The 23,791-nt window shown below is 34.9% G+C and overlaps 1 protein-coding gene across 13 annotated transcripts in view; it reads right to left on the bottom strand.

The window, feature by feature from the left end:
- Positions 1–23,791, bottom strand: part of MALRD1 (MAM and LDL receptor class A domain containing 1) — a gene marked incomplete at its 5' end in the record, with an annotated part of 1,062,652 nt that overhangs the window by 633,374 nt on the left and 405,487 nt on the right. For all 13 annotated transcript variants that reach the window (XM_079915185.1, XM_079915179.1, XM_079915188.1 and 10 more), the window contains 2 exons: positions 12,806–12,968; positions 15,467–15,643. In XM_079915185.1, the coding sequence (XP_079771311.1) occupies positions 12,806–12,968; positions 15,467–15,643 (340 nt within the window). The remainder of the gene's footprint in view (positions 1–12,805; positions 12,969–15,466; positions 15,644–23,791) is intronic.

The following is a 23,791-nucleotide window of genomic DNA, read 5'->3' as shown; positions in this document are numbered from 1 at the left end:
TAGTGGGAAGCAGCTGCATAGCACAGGGAGATCAGCTCGGTGCTTTGTGACCACCTAGAGGGGTGGAATAGGAAGGGTGGGAGGGAGGGAGACTCAAGAGAGAAGAGATATGGGGATATATGTACATGTCTAACTGATTCACTTTATTATAAAGCAGAAATTAACACACCATTGTAAAGCAATTATTCTCCAATAAAGATGTAAAAAAAAAAAAAAATGAGAACAGTCTAAGAAACCTCTGGAACAACATTAAACTCGCTGACATTCACATTATAGAGGTCCCAGAAGGACCTCCCAGAAGGAGAGAGAGAAAAAGGGTCTGAGAAAATATTTGAAGAGATAATAAACTGAAAACTTCCCTAACATGGGAAAGGAAACACTCACTCAAATCCAGGAAGCGCAGAGAGTCCCAGGAAGGATAAACCGAAGGAGGAACACTTCGAGACACATATTAATCAAATTGACAAAAGTTAATGACAAAGAGAAAACTAACAGTTATTACGGCTCCATGATGGGTATAACTGCTACTTTATCTTTTCCTGGTGAATTTCTGTGCAGCTCTTTAAAGCCAGCTCAAAAATTACTTCTCGTAACACTTTTTTTTCTTTGTGTACTATCAACCCTCCTTCCTCTGCACCCAAATAACACTGTACCTTCTTTATGATCCTTGTATTCTGTTTTAAATGATATTTAATTTTTAAAATTTCTCTTATCTCCTAGATTTTAAAATCCTTGCATCTCCTTCTATTACTTGCATAAAGTATTTCTCATAACTGGTATGCAAAAATATCTCTTAAATTGCATTATAATGTGTCTTCAGAAGTAACACCTCTTAGGGAATATAAATGATGTTATGAATATAGTTTACAGATTTATGAAGCTGTGTATGATGTCATTACAGTCATAAAAATTTGACTAGATATATAGAGACAAATCTGAAAAAAAACAATGATGATACAGTTTTTAAAATCTGGAATCTGACCCAAACATTATCCCAGAATGTTTTATTTGTACTGTTAGGCCACAAATGAAATATCTAAATATTTTTAGTTGTCTAAAGAAAACATCATGTATATATACTTGTTCTTTTAATCTTATGATTATAGAATTTTAAGAACTCTAATTATTTTATGCTGAATAGTAATAATGAGGAAAATGGAATTACTTTATAAAAATGAAAATAGTTATGTCAATAATAAATTATTCCAGTTAAAACAAAGTTCAGGGCTTCCCTGGTGGCGCAGTGGTTGAGAGTCCGCCTGCCAATGCAGGAGACATGGGTTCATGCCCCGGTCCGGGAAGATCCCACATGCCGTGGAGTGGCTGGGCCCGTGAGCCATGGCTGCTGAGCCTGCACGTCCGGAGCCTGTGCTCCGCAACGGGAGAGGCCACAACAGTGAGAGGCCCGCGTACCGCAAAAGAAAAACAAAGTTCACAGAACTGGTGCATTTTAGTGAGATCATTAATATTACTTACACCTCCTTAACTTAATTTTTATTATTATTGTTAACTCTCACTTTGTTCTCAAAATGTACTGCTATTTACAAAAATATGTGATATGGTATAACATCATAAACTAAAAGATACATACACACAAATATATATATTTTGTTCTTACCTCGTATATACATATGAGGTAAGAACAAAAGAAAATAAGGATTCAGACACTAAATGGAGCCACATGTAAAACTGGATCACAAAATGCATTCTGTAAGTTTTATAGAGTCACTAATATTAGATTAAAATTTTCATTCTTTCTGTGAGTCAATATGAACAGGGAAGTATAAATAGTAAAGTAATTCAGAGCCTCAAGAAAATGCGAAGCCAACGTGATTGTATTAGCCTTTGGCATCAATGATTTCTTACAGTCACAGGGAACATACACACACTCTTGATGGTCTGCCTTTCTCAATATGACAGAAAGTTGATAAAGGTAAAAAAAATAAGCAAAGTTAGAAACGCATTTTTGGAGCCATTCATGTATGAGTACCAGGGCAAAAAAAAAAAATAATCCCCGGAGGTTATGTTTTGGGTTATTGGTATATTTAACAGTGTCTCCAGGTTAAGTCCAATGTGCTGCCAATCTTGAGAACTGGAGCTTGACTAAACAAATGGGTCTTCAAAGTGTGGCTGCCAGACCAGCAGCACCAGCATCACCTGGGAACTTAAAAATGTAATATTAGGGTCGACCTCAGACCTACTTAATCAGAAATTCTGGAGTGAGCCCAAGATTCCTGTGTTTTAATAAGCTCTCCAGGTGATTCTGATGCGTGCTTGAGAACCTCTGGACTAAAACAATCCCCAGCAAAGCAGAGTAAGATTGCCTTACACCAACAAAATTTGTGTTTTGTACATTAAGAACAAAAGAAGGCAAGAATGGATTTGGGCACTGGACATTTCTTATTATTGTTTTCTCTCCAGGTTACTGTCACTAACACTTCACCTATCTTCCCTTCCTTTTTCTTCAGAATTATTTATAGAGTACCAGTTTTCTGTTTCTCCATCTCCTGTGGCATAAAACTGCAATCAAATCAGGTCAGAACCACCTAGAGGGGTGGGATAGGGAGGGTGGGAGGGAGACGCAAGAGGGAGGGGATATGGGATATAGGTATACATATATTCACTTTGTTATACAGCAGAAACTAACACAACATTGTAGAGCAATTATGTTCCAATAAAGATGTTTAAAAAATAATCAAGTCAGAAATCTTAAAAATGTTTGGTTTTTAAGCAGGAGATATTCCCAAGATGTGGGATAGTGTTTAAGAGCACAGATTTGAGCATCTGTGATTTGGATTCAAAGGTTCCAGCTCCCAAGCTTACTAAATAGTGTGCACAAAGGCAAGCTGTTTAACATCTTTAAACCTTGGTTTGCTGACGTGTAAACAGGGATAATTATACAAGCCTGCAAAGTTCACTGGCAGGACTTAATGTGGATTATGTATGAAAGGCATCCGCCTAATGCCTATCACATAATAAACACTCAATTAGTACTGCTTTCACTTCTAAGATGCTTCACTATATGAAAGCTACCACTGCTCATTTGTCAGACCTCCCCGTTAGTTTTGTGTAGTCAAAGAGGACATGCTGGGGAACACAAGCCTATTAAATATCAGAATTTATACATTTATAAACTTGGCATTTTTCCCTTTTCATTAACAGCCTCCACTTAACTGTTTAGGTATTATTCTTTGAAATAGGCAAATCAAAGGTAGATTTTAAGTATAAATTAGATATAATTTTTAATTCTATTTAAAGTTTATTAATCATAAATAAATCACCTGAAGTTTCCGGAGAAAAAATGATTTAAAGAAGATATAATTGAACTCATATAACATCCTTCCATTAGCCAATACATTATCGACGAATTGGTGAGCATAATGGCATTAGTACCTATTATGTATAAAACTATGCATGTTTTTTAATAAATATATTTAAAGTATTTTTTGTAGATACTTTTAAAATAAGCACCATGGAGTCAATCTGTGAAGAGATATATTCATTTATTTGGGCATGAAAAGATAATAGTTATTATATATTCTTGTCATATCTCAACCTTTCATCCTTTGGTTATTTGGCCATTAGTACAGAACAAAAATAAAACAAACATTTTTTGTAAACTATTTTTAATAAACTATTTTTAGTTGATCTGCTCCACCTGATAACTCAGGCAAAACTACACTTCTTGGATAGTAATGTTACGAAGAACTTGAAGAAAATTAGTTCCAAACAGCAAATTTACTGAGTTTTACTCAAACCATGAGATTAAGGAACTATGTTTTGAATTTCATTATGTCTGTAATTTCTAAAAGATAGACTTTGTAACCTCAATGTAAATAATTCTTTGGAGAAAGTCTGTGCCAGATAGGATTACTAAATAAAAACTACCTTTGCTTATAGTTTACGGTTGAATTTAAGTATCATATAAACTCTCAAGAACAATTTATGTTCTTAATGTCAGAGATATTTGAGTGGCTACCTTAAAGTCATATCACCTTGCAAATAAATATCTTTTTCAATACGCACACACAGGCATCACATTTAAGCAAAATCCTTCACACCATAAAGAAAATGCACTGTCTTCCCTTACTTGTATCTCTGTGTCTATTGAATGAACACACAACAAATGTAGGAGATAATAGAGACAATAAAAAAATAAATTTTTTTATTCTAAAGCCTTATGTAGACTTTGGTAACTCTTGTTCCATTTATTTTATTATCTCAAAACTTAAAGTTTAAATTTAATTCAGTAAATTTCTTTTAAATAGACAGAAATTTAAAAACCCACTTTTATAGTAATCCTTTGTGACTGAAAACGTTAAACTAAGTTAATAATGTTTACAATGAAGTTCAAAATGTCAAATTGAAAGTAGAATTAAATCAAGCTGGTTCAGGTGAAGAAATGTTTCCTTTAGAATAAAATTACCTAAGAAGTTCAAATACAGATTACAGTAAGAGATGAATTTAGCTAAATAGGAAGGCATTTTATAAACTCAAAAGAAGCATCTTCAAAGCACTCTACTTTCTTTTTTTAGTATATGTGCTGTCAAAGCAAGCACAAAAGCACTTTACTGATTGCTTGTATTTAGGAAAAGGGAAAATACTAAGATGACTGGATTCTAATGAGACTTACAACCTAGTGGAAAAAGGAAAATAAACCCAGATGTACACATGCAGAAAACTCAATTGATGGAATTAATGTTAAATATTTGGAAAGTAACAATAGCCATGAAGAATATTACTGAAATAAATTACAACTCTAAACAGAAAAACGTTCTCTCATTACATCTCAACCACTTGTATCCTCTACTTGCAAATACAGTTTTCTTAACAAATATTCTGAAGTTTAAATGATACTATTTCCTTCCTGGCATCTTGATCACAGCAAAATATGCTCTCCACTACCACCATCAACTTCTGGTCAAGGTTCTCATTTGACTTAATTTTGATATCAATACTCAGTGCCCTTAAACCTTAATATAATGACATTGCTTCGGGGATTTATAATGTTATTTTCTAGACATATTCTGCACATAATACTTTTTCACACTGCTTTCCACTGCCATCAAAGATAAGATGCCGACATCAGAAGCAAGTTACTGTTACTTTCTCTAGAGTGATAACTTGTTTGCATTTTTTCCTTTATTTTTGTGAATTTTTCTATTCCCTTTTAGAGAATCATCCTCTTCCCCTTATGCTTGATAGTAATTCATAGTGTATTGTGGGTGGAATGTGTTACAACATAGCAGAAAATTCTTCTCTGGTACCCTAAAGAGGCAATCACTCATCATCAATGATAAGCAAAATGGCATTACCTCTGCCCTCCTGAGCTTGTGGTCCAGGAAAGACATACAAGGTCTTTACTTTATAGTAATACTGTTTCTCTCTAGTTCATGTCAACAAAACCCCTTCACACAGTTAGGAGAAATAACTATGTACATCCTAAGAATTGTAAGATGTCAAAAATATGATAAACAGTAACAAAAGGCCAATAAAAAATTGGGGAAAATCTCTACAGCATTCGTAACAGATAAAAAATCACCTCATTGCTTTAAAAGATCTTATAAATCAGTAAGAAAAAAGCAAGCACTGCAAACTGAAAACCAAGGAAAGAGCACAAACAGGAAATACACACACAGAAATAAACTTGGACAAGGTACAAAGAAAAAAAAGAGGTTACCCTCTCTTTGTATTAAAGAAATGAAAAAATACAATTAGCTGCTACTTTAACCTATTAAATTGGAAAATACAAAAAAAAAATTAAACATTCAAGTGTTTGGCAAGCATACAGAAAAACAGACACCATCATGCACTGCTTTCAAAAATGGTACATTTTGCAAAGTAACACAAAATATAAATCAAATGTTTTAACGTATAAATAACAACAAATATAAAAATTCTACTCTGTACTCTCAGGATATAATCTACAATGTGTGTAAAGCTGCATAGTGTTCAGTGCAGATTGATTAAATCTGTGTATAATCAAAAGGAACTCAGAAATCAAATAGTGAGGAATTAAATTAGTGAATTATGGTACATCCTATTAATGGAAAACTACTGCCCCATTAAAAAAAAGTATTGGTAAATAATTGCTTATAGATTGTAAATAAAATTAAAAGCATATTAAAAAATGTGATTGATAGAACCTATTTTTTGCTAAATATATATGTATATATGCATAGTGCTTTTATCATAGTGGCAAGATTATAGTTGTTAACATTACTTCCCTTTCTTATCTATATTTAAATATTTTCCTACAGTAAAAATACATTTCTTCATTTGTGGAAAAAAGTATTTTTGTAACAATAAAAATGTCAAATTCTTAGAATAATAAGTAAATGGTCTTTACCCATAGTATTATTTTAGTTCATTTATATTAGCCACTAAAATTCAGTTGGAGAGTCTTTTCAGGTATTATTCAATACAGAGACACAACCAAGATAGACCCACAGACCTGAGTGTCCACCGTGGGCCTCTCTTTCTGCTGGGCATTACACATCTATTCATGTGTATGCTGGTTTCATGTCTGATTAAGCTTACTATTCTCACAGACCAGATGCTCAGGAAATACATGACTAATGTAAGAATTAATTGTGTGCCTAGTCAAGGCTACTTCTCCTCCAGACCATAAGGATCTTTGAGTATTTGGTGTATCTGCATATACAAATGTCATTAGATCATATTGATGTTGGTTCATATGTGATATATATATATATCACATATATCACCTATATATATCATATATATATACATAAATGGTTCATATGTGATATAGTATGTTCATATTTTCAAGTCCTTGTCTTAATATAAGAATTAAATCTAATTTATCTTTATTTAGTTGAGAAAACATATTTTTTCCTCCACATTTTGTATAACTATAACAATTTTGTGCAGGAATTGGGATGCAAATAAATTTACTTCATCTTAAAGTGGTTAAAGAGAAGGCACATTCAAAAATTATATAATGAGGGCTTCCCTGGTGGCGCAGTGGTTGAGAGTCCGCCTGCAGATGCAGCGGACACGGGTTCGTGCCCCGGTCTGGGAAGATACCATATGACGCGGAGCGGCTGGGCCCGTGAGCCATGGCCGCTGAGCCTGAGCCTGTGCTCCGCAACGGGAGAGGCCACAACAGTGAGAGGCCCGCGTACCGCAAAAAAAAAAAAATTATATAATGAAAATGAATTTTTAATTTCGGAATGCAATTGTAACCATGATATAAAAGTTATTATTTTATTATTAAACAGTGATCTTTGGTAACATAAATCATAGACTGTATTATGAATATATTCTTAAAACCTTACCATGTACAGCAAATATATATTACCTAACCTCTGTATATATATTATTTTAGGTACGGTTTACAAGTATTTTCAGCATAGATTTCTCTTAAATTCCATGTTTTCAAGTCACTGTAGTTAATTTTTTAAATTCTTATCAAGCTAAAATACACTGAAATAAAATTAAAGTGATTTAAAACAAATTACTGATACGTATGCAAAAATAAAGAATAGGTGCTTAACTCAAGGTCAGTCTAAAATAAAAGCAATTTTTCCTGTGTTTTAGAGGTGCAATTATGCTTTATATTCAGTCCTGTGAAAACACTGCCGGAAATGCTATTTTCCACCAGTACTAAAACACTTAAGAAAAATTACTACGGTTAATTTTTATTTTGCCTGTTTGTATTTTTATTTTTATTTTAGCAAAACTGTTTCTAAAGCCTGGTATTTAACCATTACTCTGGATTTATAAAACTGGATCTTTTAGAAATTATATTGGGAGAGTGTTAAGGCATCTAAATTGGCCTATTAAAAATTGGCTTACCAGAGAAGGCTCCGAGAAAGCAGTAATTCTGGCATTTAATGTCTGAGACTAAAGCTTTGAAAATTGTTACTGTTGCAGAGCAGAAAACATTAAAATATTTTCAGTTTTACTGAAGCTTTATCCACATTTATATCTAGCACTTAGATACATTATGATATGCACAGTTATGTCACAGAAACGACTTGCATTATTTATGTGGCTTTTAGTTTATAATGGTGTCAAGCCTGTACAAACGCATAATGTAGATAGGAATGTAGGTGCATCTGCAGCAGTGGGGACTATAACTCATTTCCACCTGAAAGACCATGATCAGTGTCGTGAAATGAAAAGAAAAATCTAAGAAAAAGTACTTCTACTTCACAAACAAGCAGCACAAAATGGTGTTCTATCTAGTCTGCATTTTGAATGAGATGGCTCATATTCAAATAGTTTCTCAACAATCTATAAGCAAACCTAAAAATGCAAAATATTTAAAAATATCTGTTTTTTCCAGATGATAATAAAATTGGTATGCTTGGTTTTGATCCAAAAGAAAGACTGAGATCATTTTTTAGAGGTAGAGAAGAGAACACATAGGCAAAAAGATTTGAGAGAAATGGCTGGGTGTTTTACAGTGAAAGAGGCAGCATAGAGGGTGTCTTGAGTTACATATCTTTTATTTATTTATTTTTAATGTATTTATTTATTTATTTTTGGCTGTGTTGGGTCTTCACTGCTGCGCGCAGGCTTTCCCTAGTTGTGGCGAGCAGGGGCTACTCTTCGTTGCGGTGCGCGGGCTTCTCGTGGTGGCTTCTCTTGTTGCGGAGCATGGGCTCTAGGCACGTGGGCTTCAGTAGTTGTGGCACATGGGCTCAGTAGTTTTGGCTCGCAGGCTCTAGAGTGCAGGCTCAGTAGTTGTGGCACACGGGCCTAGTTGCTCCGCCGCATGTGGGATCTTCCCAGACTAGGGCTTGAATCCGTGTCCCCTGCACTGGCAGGCGGGTTCTCAACCACTGCGCCACCAGAGATGCCCACATGCCTTTTAGATTAACACAGGGTAGAGTTTTCTCCCAAATGATTTCTCAATTATATGTTACTTTATAACACACAAATTTTATTTTTAAGAAAAATCATCTTAGAATATTTTTTGTTTATTGTTTTTTCCTGAAATATTTTGTACTATTTTTTTTTAATTAGTCACTGGATTTAGAGGAAAATGAGTCTGCTCTGATCAAAATTGGAATTAGTTGATAAGAAAGCCACCCTCTGTCTTTTAGCAATACCCTCCCCACTTTCTGTTATGGAAGGCCCCTAAGAATGAGGTTCTAGAACCACCTAGGAGTTACACTAAAAATACAGAGCCCCAGCTCTATTCCCAAGATTCTGGTTCAAATGTCAGAATCTGCTTTTAAATGTATTACATATTTAAATATTAATAAACCACATTTTCGGAGGTACTTGATCCACACTTTAAGAAACTTCCCTAAAGCTTCTGTGAGCACAGTAAGAAACTACAGACCCAGAATATGCATACGTACTCTACTAGGTATACTTCCATATGAACAATAAATAGGAAGAGCTTAATCTTGCTTGAGGGAATGATTTAAGACTCCTAAAAGATCTTAATATTAAACCTTATTTAACCAATAGATGGGCATTTACTGTAGTCAAATAAAATGGATTTGAGGGCCAAGGGCTCAAAATGTTGCTCTCCTTGGATTCCAGCTGTGAAAAGGAAGTTGGGTGAAAAAAAGGCTTTCCTATGAGTAAAAAATGATCATAAAATTTATGGTATTTAGCTACAAGCTAATTTACCAATTTGCGTACTAATGTAAAACTGCCTTGTGGCTTCCCCGGTGGCGCAGTGGTTGAGAGTTCGCCTGCCGATGCAGGGGACACGGGTTTGTGCCCCGGTCCGGTCCGGGAGGATCCCACATGCCGCGGAGCGGCTAGGCCCGTGAGCAATGGCTGCTGAGCCTGCGCGTCCGGAGCCCGTGCCCCGCAACGGGAGAGGCCACAACAGTGAGAGGCCCGCGTACCGCAAACAAAACAAAACAAAACAAAACTGCCTTGGCTTATTGAACTGATTATGGAGGTCAGAGTACAGGATTCTGAGATCTTATGAAATTACAAACCATGAGGAATCATTACACAACACTTCCAAATCTTCAATGTTCTAAACATATTTAAATTTGAATTAGCTACAAAGCTCAGATGCTAGGTAATCCAAATACCTTGATTCAATAATAAGCAAATAATTTTTTTAAACAATTCTCAGCTGAGTAAGACTAATGTTTTTGCCAAGTTTCCTAGTAGTTCCTGGAGCACGAATGGATATAAACTCATTTTTCTTCTGTGGTGTGTATGCGTGTGGTGTAGTTGTTGTTTAACTAGATTAGGGTGCTTTTCCCAAAATACCAAGAAAAGAAATTTTCTATTAAATATTCCCTCTCACTGCATAAGTTAGAGGAAACAGAAATTTCATCCAACTCCAATCTCAAAAGAACATGCAAATTGCAACTGATGATATTTACATTGAAGGGATTTTACTTTATTTTTTCTCTGGTTGTAGTTGAGAACAATATTTATTTCTAAATAAATATTTAGATTCCAATTCTAGGAAAAAAAATCATGCCAGGTGCCCTTAGTTGGTCCCTGCTGAGCGGGATGAAGGGAGAATCCACTCACCATGCCCCATGTTAAGACCATGGCCACACAGAAGAAGCCCTAGAAGAAGAGATGACTATTTCTAATTCATATACAAATGCTGAATGCACCAGCTGTATGGAATGGTGTTACTCTCCCACAAACAAACAAGTAAAAAATAAAGATGCAACCCTTAATTTAGACCCAGAGTGCACTTTAGATCCTCAGGTACAAAGAATAGTCCATTAAAGTGTGAACACAAAACAACAGATTGTGGCTTAGACTATGACTTTACTTGTTTTTCATCATGGAAATGAAATGGTAAAAGCTGAGACCTTACTGAAGACTCATCTGCACGATGAAAACTTCCCTACATATTCCTACCCCACCATGACTCTTCTAGATGTTTTATTGCTTCATTAGGTGTATGAAGTGAGAGAATATTTTGAAATATAGTAATGTGATTTTTTTTTCTTTTGCACTTGCTTATGAATATTCCTTACCAACCCAAGCCAGAAGCAATCTTTACTTAGGGTGAAGTGGAATCATAGAAAGTAAAGAGACAGAAAGAACTGGTGTTGAGCTTTTTGATTTTCAAAACTGGTCTTGAAAACTGTTTCAGACACAGTAGTCTAAAAACCTGGCTTTAAATCTCTAGAGCCAGATACCTGAGAGAGAAAAGCATTTTCTAAATGGAAAATCTCCCCTTTAAATATATATAAAAAAAAGCAACCCATAATTTGGACAAACTGAGCTTGGAGTTCTACTATAAGCCATAGAGTAGAATAAATGATATATAAGAACTGTTTCACAAAGTAAAAAATGTCAGACCTTCCTTGGCTGAAGAAAGGACCTAGAGAGAAGGGGAGAGGAAAACTAGAGAAGATAGAAGTTTAGGAACTGACCCCTTCTCCAGGATTTTGTCATGTAGAGCACATCCATTCATCATTATCTGATTATTAAGTATTCCTATTTGAAATATATTTAATTTTGTGCCTTGTAGCCTTTAATTCTAAAGCAAAAATATATTGATCCTAATCATCAACTAACTCACTCAACAAATAATTACTGGGACTTAATACATAATGAGTCTTAGAAATAATGCAATAAATGGGAATCACAGACCTTGAAATTCCTCAAGGAATTTGCAGTCTATTGGAGGCAGAGGGTGAGGGTTAGAGACAAGTTAAAAGCCGATTATATTCCTTTGCTTATATGCTGCCATGTTTCTGTTTATACTTTTACCACCTAGAAGTGAGATTCTCGTCTGCCTTTTTCCTTACAGAAATACAGTTTATTAATGAAGTATGGCTTATTTGCATGAGCCACAGAAACTTTCTGAAATTACCCTGTGCTTTTTTACGTCAGAAGCAGCCCAAGGAAATTTTGTATCCTGAAATTTCAAACATTACTTGCCAACTGTCAAATGTGATCAAAACAAAGCAGTATGAATATCTACTACTCTATTACTTTGGGCATCCTGGCTGCAGACGTTTAAATAAAATGATGGTAAAACTGGAACCATTTTCATAGAACAAAAGGGAGCTCAGAAAACCAGGGTGAAAAAGTCAGCCCAGGGAAAGAAAAATCATTGTACACTTAAGATACCGTGGTCCCCTTGAGTACAAGGTCAAATTGGCCAGGGCAATGATGGACTGGACAGTGGATATACCTTTAGTTTTCTTTGAAGCAGCAACCTAGGAACTGGGGGTCATGAAGCTTTAACTGAGGAGAAGTGTGAAGGCATAAAGGTTTGGAAAAGATTCTCTGTAATATAAATGGGGATTCCTTTGTTGTCTTCAGTAACATTTCCTTGAAATCAATAAAAGGAAAGAGGAAGAATGGGATCTTGTAGGAAGTGGGCACTCAATATATTTGTGGACAACAAAACAGGGGAAAGGTATGAGTTATTAAACCTCGAAAGAAAAGACCAAAATAAGTGATGATAAAGAGCAAAGACTGGAAGAAGAGGGAAAGGGGCAAGGTGTTGGAGGAGCAGCTGAAAAAGGAAGAAAAGGAGAAAAGGAGAAAAGAAATTTGGAGGGGAAGGAATGAATAGATAATTCTAAAACAACATATTAACAGTGCTTTTCGATGAGTGGTGATACTACAAATAATTTTTCTTTATTTACTCATGCTTTTCTCTGGTTTCTATGACTTTTATAAGAGCATTTACTATTTTTTAATTAAAATTTTTTTTTAATTTTGTAAGAAAGAGTACACTTAGCCCACTTATGCTCTCACTTAAACCTTCATCTTTACAAGAGCATTAACTTAGGGTAAGGTGGTGTGGCAGGAATTTGGGAACTGCCTAATAAATAGTCCCTAACAGACATGTTCCAAATGCGTGTTCACTTACGTTGTATGATCCACCGACGGCCTGTGATTTTCCTCCCCATGATGAATACTGGTTCCATTACCAAGTCCCCACCTGAATGTGTTTGAATGTTGAATTAATTTTTCTGAGATTGGCTGGTACCATCTACACAGGCTTCCTTTTTCAAAGCTGCAAACTTCCATAGCTTGAATAGGACGGGACAGAGATAAGATGAGCTAATCACAATAAATGTATTAATAAATGGCGATTTCCATCTGCATCAGCACTTTCTTACTCTTGGGGTTTCTTTAAATTATAATCTAACTTTTAGGCATAACTGAAAGAATTAGGCAAATTGTTTACATAATCACTAGAAAAGTTTTAAAGAAATCTAGGTGTATTATATTCAAATATCTATATTAACTGAAATATGGAAATAAACGCACATACTGAAGATTCTGCTTTCATAAAGAAGTGAGATTTTAATTCGCTCTGAAAGCAGCAATTTAAGAATCGCCACTCTGTTCTGACACAACACTTACATTGCTTATATGACCTCCAAGTTCTGATAGGTCTGTTCTTTTTTCACAGTATTATCGCAAAGCTAAATCCCAAATTCCAAATTACTTAAATTCAAAGCTATAAGATTTACAACAGCTTTTAGATTGAACCTCTTTCCTTGAAAGTTTTCAATATTCTTGTAATGACTGTATTCTAATATCAAACAAAATTAAAAGTCCAGTGATTTTTTAAATATATAAGTTGTGTGTGAAAACAAATGTTTTTCTCTCCTTCTCTCTCTCCTTCTCTCTCTGATGTGTTCATGTGTCTGTCTGTCTTAAATCCTCTACTTCTTGAATAAAAGAAAAGAATCAACTCAATGAGGTCTTGTGTATACAATGGAAAGCCTGGTGTGTACTCCAGGTTTTAAACGGCATAAACGGTGACAGCATAGGCTACCACTACTATGGACTGTGGTACTTGGATTCACGATTTAACATAAAATTCATGATTTAACATAAAATTTGAGAAGGAAAACTCCATCAAAAAAAGTGATTTTAATCACGACATTCAGGTGTGTTATTTAATCTCTGATGTTAATATTGATCATATAATTATACTTATTTTGTGAAGAGATTTAGAATTCAATAGACTCCTGTTCATATTATTAAACAAGATTTTAAACATTATAGATTTTTTAAAAATTAGAGGACATAGAGTTTCAGGCAACCTAAGATCTGCTGTACAACATTGTACCTACAGTCAACAATACTGTATTGTACACTTAAAAATTTATTAAGAGGGTAGATCTTATATTGTATTCTTATCACAATGAAAAAATTACAAAATATGACTGTAGATGACAAGCAGATTTATCACAATAGTTCATTTTACAAAGAGGTGGCGAAGACAAGACACAATTTGTTCAGAACTAAATGGTAATAATTCATGTTTAATCAAAATAAATAAATATCCCCATGATTTTAATAATTTAATAGTAGACATTCATTCAGGACATTTACAGAACTTATCAAAACTTCCCATCCAATCATAAATGGCATTACTAAAATTTCAAAGTTGAACTAAGAAGAAAGTCAGTATTTACTAAAGATGCTCACTAGGTGTAATTAATTAGATTTTGTGAAAACTTTTACAAAGTCGACTTATGTGTGATCAGAAGAGGATTTTAGTGTCTTCCCATGAGGGAGTCTGAATACCACAGCATCGTCCATTATATTATCTTACATCTGTGATGCACAGTACATCCTTCTGACCAACTCGAGTTAATTACTGTCCCATCTTATTCACAGAGTGAACTAGCTTTGATTTTATGAGGTTTTTTGGCCTGGATCAGTTTATTGTGTATTTGTATTTTTTAAGTTTTAGAATTCCTTGACGAGGCTGACATAAGATAAATTAGAATTTCACTATACGCTATATTATCTGTATGTTCTAAACCGTCAGTATTATCAAGACACTTGATCAATATTATGGTAAATTCACATACAACTTAATAAAGAGCAAGGAAGGGGAAAAAAATCACAAGTGTTTATTCCTTCTGATCCTGTGTTTTGCCCATTCAGACACAGATTAATTTTTCTCCTCTCAGTTTGTATCTTTGACGGAGAAGTTCACTTCTAAATTAAATAATTTGCCTTGATCCATTCAGGAGAAGCCATAGATTGGCAAGTGTCAATAAATGAAAACCATCTTTCAACAGTACCTAGCCGTTGAAGTGTCCACATGTACTAGGATTGGTTTTCTTATTAATTCTGCACATTTGACATAGTATTCATTTTATGTGTGCGTTTTGACAAGGGTAAAATTTGAGCAGATTCATCTAATTTGAGGGTATTATGCTTCTTCCCTAAACATTTCTATTTAGTGATTGTGACAAGCAGAGACAAAAAGGGGGATGAATAAAAATGATAAATGATAGCTCTGGAATCAAGCTAAGTCCATGAAAACAAGTATTTTGAATTTAAATATTAATTTAAAGACACTTCTTGTTGGACATGATACAAGAATGTATGCTGATTCTTCTATCATTTTCTATACAAATAGTCTTTATGTTAAGAAACTGCTTTAAGCCAGGTTGAAATTTTCTAACTAGGACATTATGCCACGCTACTTGAGATAACACTAGTATTTTCTTATCAGTTTTATGGCTATATTTAATGCAAAATTTGGGAATTCACGTACCGCAGGATGATTCATCTGATTTGTCAGGGCAGTCATATCTAAAATCACATTTCCGGATATTTTCAACACATTGACCATCAGAGCTGCAAACAAACTCATTGTCGGTACAGTTGTGTGGAGGTAAGTTTACTGGAACTAAAGTTTCTGGTGGAGTTGGAAGGTTCACTGGCAAATTACCTTGAAATAATAGACAAGTATCATTTTGCAGATTTTTCCATTTCTTTAAAGATTTCACACAATAAACTTTATTAAGTATGCTTCACACTCAACATTATAAAGAATATTTGATAGTATTTGCTAATCTGCTGAACTTCTTTATGTAAGCATATAAGTTGGGGTTCATGGCTTTAGTAATGGCAAATAACTTTAGATATCTTTGATTATAAAAATAAGTGAAGGTGCAGATGGAAATTATTGAAAAGCTCTTCAGAGCTCACTGAACAAATGAGAGGCTCAAGAACAGGGCTTGGAAGATCAGCAGGAAAAAGTGAATCCCAGGTACTGGCGTTAGGAACCAGAGTCAAGGTCAGGTTAAACCTTCTAGTTCACTAGGGGAATAAACTTTGTTCTTCCACTGCTACAACGAACTTAACATCTCCTCTTTGTTTCAGATATCCCCACATAGCTGGGATTCAAGGTTGCAAGATAGACCCAAACCAAAAGTATTCACCCAGAAATATTTAAATAAGCTATAATTTCTGATATTACAGAGTTTAGAAGAAATTTATAGAAGTTGATTAACTTAGACAGTAAGCTATCCAATAAGCACTTATTACTAACATCTCTGTGTCATATACATGGTAGATGTAGTGGATTTAAAGCCAAACATGCTGTCACTGCCATAAAAGAGTTTACAGGCTAGTGGATAAGGCAGTCAGGAAATTCCTTCATTACAGTTCCATGGGATAAGTTTAGGATAGAGATTTTAACATGATGGAGGCAAAAATGACACCTATCCCTTAACTCCTGTATTCACATCCTCAGACCATGGTATATGGTGGGTACACTATCATTGTGAAGTGAGTGAATACATATACAGATGGATAGAAGGATGAAGGAGGGATGGAAGGATGGTAGAAGGGATAGAAGGATGGATGGATGACAGAGTGAGTGAATGAATAGATGAACAAAGGTTAAGATTGTACAGTATATTAAGAGAACACAGGAAAATTCTGTCTCAGATGGGGAAGACTTCCTGGCATGGTGATGTTTAAACTAAGTTTTTAGTTTTCATTTTTTTTAAACTTTTTATTTTATATTGGAGTATAGTTGATTAACAATGTTGTATTATTTTCAGGTGTAAAGCAAAATGATGCAGTTATACATATACACTTTTTAGTTTTAAAGGATGATTTGCTGCTGGGTAGATAAAGAAGGGTACAAGGTCTTTTGAGGCAAGGAGAAAAGACTCATGTGAAGACAGAGGAATGTATTTTCCTGTTGTTTTCTGGAATACTGTGAGAGTTTGACAAGAAGACTATCTTGGGATATGGTAAGAATGCATCTGATGGAGTCATCAGATACGGGACTAGAGAGGAGAGGGTTACCAGGTCACAGAGAGCTAAGTGGGACCAACCAGGATTTTGAAGTAAATATAAAAAGCTGTGGAGAAACACCAAGATATAAAATTTCCACTTCAAGAAATACTTATCAGGCATTAGCGTGGAGAATGATTTGCTGGTGGCTCTGACATGGGGAAGAGAGAACAGCTGAGCTTCCAGGCAACTAATAAACCAAAGCAGAGATGTTTTGCAGGGGACAGAAAAGACCTGAGCAATATTACACATCCAGTGTCTAGAGGACTGGGGATGTGGGTGCTTTGGGGAACTTGAGGAGAGTCCAATAAATAGTACTTTATTTCTTAGCTCAGGCTTTGAAGCAATTAAGGACTAAGACTGAAGCGTAGGGCAGCTAGTAGATCAAAATATCAACCTTTTTACGGATGAAGTTGATACTGGAAAAAAATAGCCTGTATCTGTAGGCAGGTAATCTTTCAGAGTGTGAAACACAGACTAAGTTATAACCTGTGCTGGAAATTTCTATACAGAAGCTGACCATTGTGAACTACAGCAGGGAAGAGCTGAGCACATCTCAGGCTGCACATCTCAGGCTTCCTTCAGCTAACTCTCTCCACAAAAAGAGGAAACTAAGAGACCAGGTATGCATGTGCAGGCTCTCCTTGCAAACTCAACAATCCATTGTTGCTTTTCCACAGTTTACATTAGCGTTCACTGTTGGTGTTTTACATTCTGTGGGTTTTAATAAATGTATAATGACAAGCTTCCACCATTAGCGTGTCATACAGAATAGTTTCACTACACTAAAAAACCTCTAGGCTCTGCTTTTCTGTCCGTCCCTGCCCCCAATCCCTGGCAAATATTGATCCTTTTACTGTCCCCATAGTGTTTTCCAGAATGTTATATAATTAGAATCATACAGTATGTAGGCTTTTCACGTTGGTTTCTTCCACTTATTAATATGTATTTAAGTTTACTCCAAGTCTTTTCAATGGCTTAATAGTACGTTTCTTTCCAGCACTGAATAGTATTCATTGTCTGGATATTAATCCAGCACTGAATAGTATATCCATTGTCTGGATATACCACAGTTTATTAATCTCCTACTGAAGGACATCTTGGTTGACTGGGCATCTTTTCATATACTCATTTGACATCGATGTATCTGCTGTGGTGAGATGTCTGCTCAGATCTTTTGCCTGTTTCTTAACCTGTTGATTTTCTCACTGTTGAGCTTACAGTGTTCCTTGTATATGTTGGATAACGCCTTCATCAGATAGGTCTTCTCCCAGTCTGTGAACTGTCTTCTCCATCCCTTAAAAATGTCGTTCAGAGAAGTTTTCAATTTTAGTCAAGTATAATTTATCAATTATTTCTTTAAATGATTGTCTTTGGTGTAGTATCTAAAAAGTCATCACTATAACCAAAGTCATCTAGATTTTCTCCTATGTTATCTTAGGAATTTTATAGTTTTGCATTTTAGATTTAGGTCTACGATCCACTCTGAGTTCACTTTTGCGAAGGATATAAAGTCTGTGTCTAGATTCTTTTTTTTTTTTTTTTTCACATGGATGTCTAGTTCCAGCACCAGTTTTGGAAAAGACCATCTTTTTCACATTGAATTGCCTTTACTCCTTTGTCAAAGATTAGTTGACTATATTTACATGGGTAGATTTCTGGCTCTCTATGCTCTTCCAATGATACAGTTCTCTGTTTTTTCACCAATACCACACTGTCTCGATTACTGTAGCTTTATAATAAGTCTTGAAGTTGGGTAGTGTCAGTCCTCCAACTTCGTTCTCCTTCAATATTGTGTTGGATATTCTGGGTCTTTTGCCTCTCAATATACACTTCAGAATTAGTTTTTCTATATTCACCAAATAATTTGCTGGGATTTTGATTGAGATTACATTAACTCTATAGATCAAGTTAGGAAGAATTAACATCCTGAATATAGTGAGTCTTCATGCATGTTTTTGTATCCTTATCTCAAACATACATGTTCCATTTAAAACATACACTATTTTGTGTCTTAGAAAATTTTACATAAATAATATTCATATTTCTTTTGAATTTGCAATCTTGACTCCAAACATATTTTTCAGATTTATCTCTATTGTTACATAGAGAATCAATTCATTCATTTAACTGGTTAGGGTAATCAATTAAATGAATACCTGGAGTCAAATATTTATGTACAAATATTCTGTAGCTGGTATATCTCTTCTCAAGCAGGACAGTAACAATATCTATAAAGTGTGCTACAATGGATGTCTTTGTACATTTCTCTTTGCAAACATATGCCAGAGTATTTCCAAGGCAAGGTACCTTGAAATGAAATTTCAAAGTTATAGGGTATGTAATCAGTCAACTTAAGTAGTTTTCAAAGGTGGTTTACCCATTTCCACCCAGAAACGTGTGCATTTCTCATATTCCAGCCAACACTTGGCATCATCAGATTTTTTTTAATGTTTGCCAGGGTAACAGGTCTGAAATAATAATTCCTTGATATTCTAACTTGTATTTCCCTAATTATTGAGACTTTTTTTAGGGGCCACACAAGTATCTTACTCTCGTTTTTGACTAACTATTCACATACCCTGCTCTTTTTCTCTACTAAATCCATTGTCTTTTTCTTATTAATTTACAGGTTTAAATTAATCCCATATTCTCCATACTAATCCTCAATCATTTGTCTAAGTGACAAATATGCTCTCCTAATCTAGTCTTGCCATTTTCTATGGTGTCTTTCAGAATAAAAAAACTCTAATTTTAATATATCAATCATTGCCTTTATGGTTTGTGCTTTAAAATTTCACTAAAAGTAATCTTCCCTATTCTAATATCATAAATATGTTTTCTATAATTTCCATGAAATTTTGATAGTTTTATTTTTCATATTTAGATCTTTCCTCCCTCTGGGCTCTACTGTTATCTATTATCTGTGATGAGAATCTAAATACAATTTTTTTTCACATGAATGGCCACTTTTTGATCTATTAGTCTATTGGTGCAACTCAAACTTCTCTCATTTATCATTTTATATTTTATTATGAAATATATTATACATATATAAGAAGGAACATAAAATATATGCCTGGTTTAAAGAAGAAGAAGAATAGCCATATATTTACCTTCCAGTTTATGGAAATGAAATTCACAGTTTTGAACCCTCCAGTGTTTCCCCTCTGACTCCATCCCCTCATTGGCATCTCTCCTGGTTCACAGTACACTGAAATTTGTGTTTTATTTCTTTGCTTTCATTTGTGTTTACATTTTCTTCATTTGCATATATACCAAATAACATCTTACAGTGCTTACTTATTAGCTTATGTGACTAAATAACTTATTTAGATTCTTAGAATAAATTTATTCTTAGAATAAATTCTTAGAATAGTGACCATATACATGGAGCACCATGTAGGTCCTTTTTAAATAAATAAAATGTTGTTTAGATTCAAACTTTAGATGAATGGACTCCACTCTCTATATAATCTGCAACTTGATTTTTTTCTGAACATTGTACATTCATCCATCCAAACTAATGTGTGTTCTTGCAGTTTAGCTGTGTTGACTGCTGTATAATGTTTCACTATATGAATATGTAACATATGTTATATAGCCATTCTACCATCGGTGGTTTTTGAGTTGACTCTGAGGTTTTGTTTCTTTGTACATTTCTCCTGAGGTACCTACATGTGGAATCGCTTGGTCACAGAGGATGCACATCTAAATTTACTAGATAATGCCAAACTGCTTTCAAAAGTAATTGTATCAATTTCTATACTTCTCAGTAGTGTATAAACATTCTGATCATACCACATGCTCATCATCCACTGGTATATCTAGAATTACCCGTACGTGTGCCAGTTTCTTTGCTGTCTCTTCCCTTTTGCATCTCAGCCCTTGTTGAGCTCATTCTGTCTCCTTTAAATGTTCACATTTACATAGTTCATTTGGTAGGAGTCTGGTGCAGTGAAATCATTTTTTGTTTGTTTTTGGATGTCATGCTCTGAGTGCCTATTTTCACCCTCATTCCTGAAAGAATTTTGCTTTGCTCTAGACTGTTATTTTTTCTCAGAACTTTGAAAATAATTTCAACTGTCTTCCTACTTCCATTCTTGCTATTGTGAAGTCATCTATTAATCTGATTGCAGTTCTTTTTTAACTGTATTTTAATCTCTGGCTATTTTTACCATAATCTTCCCTTTCATTTATTTTTTTCTAATTCATTTCCATAAGCCTAGACCTGGATTTATTCTAATATTTTGCATGAGGTTGAATAGGCTTCTTAAATTTTATGTTAATTCTTAGCCATTATATCTTTGAAAATTGCTTCTCCTCCATTTTCTTTATTCTCTCTCTGGAACTCCATTAGCTTTTATGATCTATCCTTCAAGTAAATCTAACCCTTCTATTTTCCTTTTCTATCTCTCTCTGCTGCTCCCTGAAATTTCCTCATAGTTATTCTCCAGAAGACTAATCACAGCATTGATTCAGCTATTTAATTCATCCGCTGGGATTTTTATTTCACTGATTTTATTTCTCACTTCACGATGGCCAATTTGCCACTTCTTTCAAAATTTTCTGGGTTTTTTTTTTGGACAACATCATGCTATTTTCTTATGTCTTAGAGTCCTTTAATATTTTAAATTATTTATTAGTTTTCTATTTTTTGCATAACAAATTTCCACAAACCTTAGAATTTTAAACTAATAAACACTTATTATCTCACACAACTTATGTAAGTCTGAAACACAGAAGAGGCTTAGCTTGGTGGGTTCTAATTCAGGGTCTCATAAGATTACTGTCAAGATGTCAGCCAAGGCTGCAGTCATCTGAAGGCTTGACCGGGGATGGAAGACCTGCTTTCCAAGGGGGCTTATGCCTGGGAAGTTAGGCTACTGTTGGCAGGAGGTCTCAGTTCCTGGGCTTTCTCCAAAGGGCTGCTTGTGTATCCTTCAGACATGGTGTCTGACTTCCCCCAGAGTGAGTGATCCAAAAGAAGACAGCAGAAGCCTAGCTTTGGAAATCACACCCAGTCACTGCCACATGGGTCATTAGTTACCCAGGTCAGTCCTACTCATTACGGGAGGTGCCTGGTCCACAGATCATGAATACCAAGAGGTGGGGATTACTGGGGGCTATTTTGGAGGTTGGCAACCATAATTTTTTGTGCTTGATTTTTATGTGAGAATCCTTTATCATCTAGTTTGTAGAAGAGTCCTTCTAGATTAACTTTGAGTTGTTTCTAGATTAACTAGTTGTTAATTAGTTGTTAATCTAGTTGTTTCTAGATTAACTTTGAATTGAACCCCACTGGTACCTCCACCCAGGGACGATATACCCCTTTTGGCCCTCCTCTCCCCTTTTCCTGCCTCTCATCCATCCTATATTCTCTTTACTCCCTAACTCTGGCAATCACATTATGCTTTCTGTTCTATTTTTCTATTTCTCTCATGTGGGCATTTCTCTTTTGTAACCTCAGCTTAACATTTAAAAAAATGCATGTTACATTTGACATTTCTAGGTATATGTAGTGTTATAGTTTTCAGATCATCTGGTCTGCCACATTATTAAAATCAGTAGTCTTAACTGCATCTTTAGGCCTGGTTTCAATTTATACTAGGAAACAGTCCCTCACTTAAGAAGAAATCATAGACATGCGTGGCTATCTTAGAAAAAGGAGGTAGATGAGTCTATATTCAGGAAAAATAGAGACAACTCATTTTCTATCTCAGAAATGATCCAGGTAAAATGACCTGGATCCCAGGTAGGTAAAAATATCACTACTCTAAAAAAGAAATAGGAAAACCTTAAAATTCTTTGTCCTTTCCTCATTACTCTTTGTTATTCTACCAGAATTAGTGAATCTTAAAAGATAAGTGTAATATGTTTGTATCTGAGAGCACCAAAAGAATTATTGGAAGAAAGTGTTTCTTACTCCAAAGTCCAATTCTGGAAATGGTGGTATAACTGGAAAGATGGAGTTGCCACTGATTCCTTGGGATCTGCCATGTAGAAGTAAAACAGAGCCCAGACACATGGTTAGACCAAGACATCATGTGGAGCCTGAGGCATGGCAAGGACTGCAAGCCTCCTGACACATCTCTGACCCTCACAGATGGTTTATACTTTCATGTAAGGAACACGAAGTCAGTTTGTTTTACTTTGCTATGACTCAGAGCAGTATTTCTTATTAAAAAATCCTGCTCTTAACTCAGGTGAGAGGCCCGCGTACCGCAAAAAAATATACATATATATATAAATTGTGAACAACCTTAATAGTAAAACATACCTAGAACAATAAGCCCATCTTAGTCAGTCTGGGCTGCCATAATAGAATCCCACAGACTGAGGGGCTTAGACAACAATTTATTTCTCACAGTTCTAGAGGCTGAAAGTCCAATATCAGGGTACCAACGTGGCTGGGTTCTGAGGGCTCTATTCCAGGTTATGTCCTTACGTGGCCTCCCTTGGTATATGCATGCAGAGAGAAAGAGATCTCACATCTTTTCCTCTTCTTATAAAAGCACTAATCCCATCATGAGGGCATCAACTTCAACAACCCAAATTACCTTCCAAAGGCCCCACCTCCAAATACCATCACATTGGGGGTTAAGGTTTCAACATATGAATATTGGAACATTCACTCCATAGCAAAACTTGTGATTTTTTTTAAACCTATGATTGTTTAGAAATGCTGAAGTTGGTAGCAATGGTAGAGTTAATGCTCTTAAAATAAAAAAAAACACTAAAAGCTTTGCAGATGAGACAAAATTGAAAGGTGAAATGCAAATAACTGAAC

Source organism: Stenella coeruleoalba, assembly GCF_951394435.1.
Source record: "Stenella coeruleoalba genome assembly, chromosome: 2".
NCBI classification, from domain to species: domain Eukaryota; kingdom Metazoa; phylum Chordata; class Mammalia; order Artiodactyla; family Delphinidae; genus Stenella; species Stenella coeruleoalba.
The sequence above is the reverse complement of the archived record's forward strand: the minus strand, read 5'-3'. Positions and strand labels throughout refer to the sequence as shown.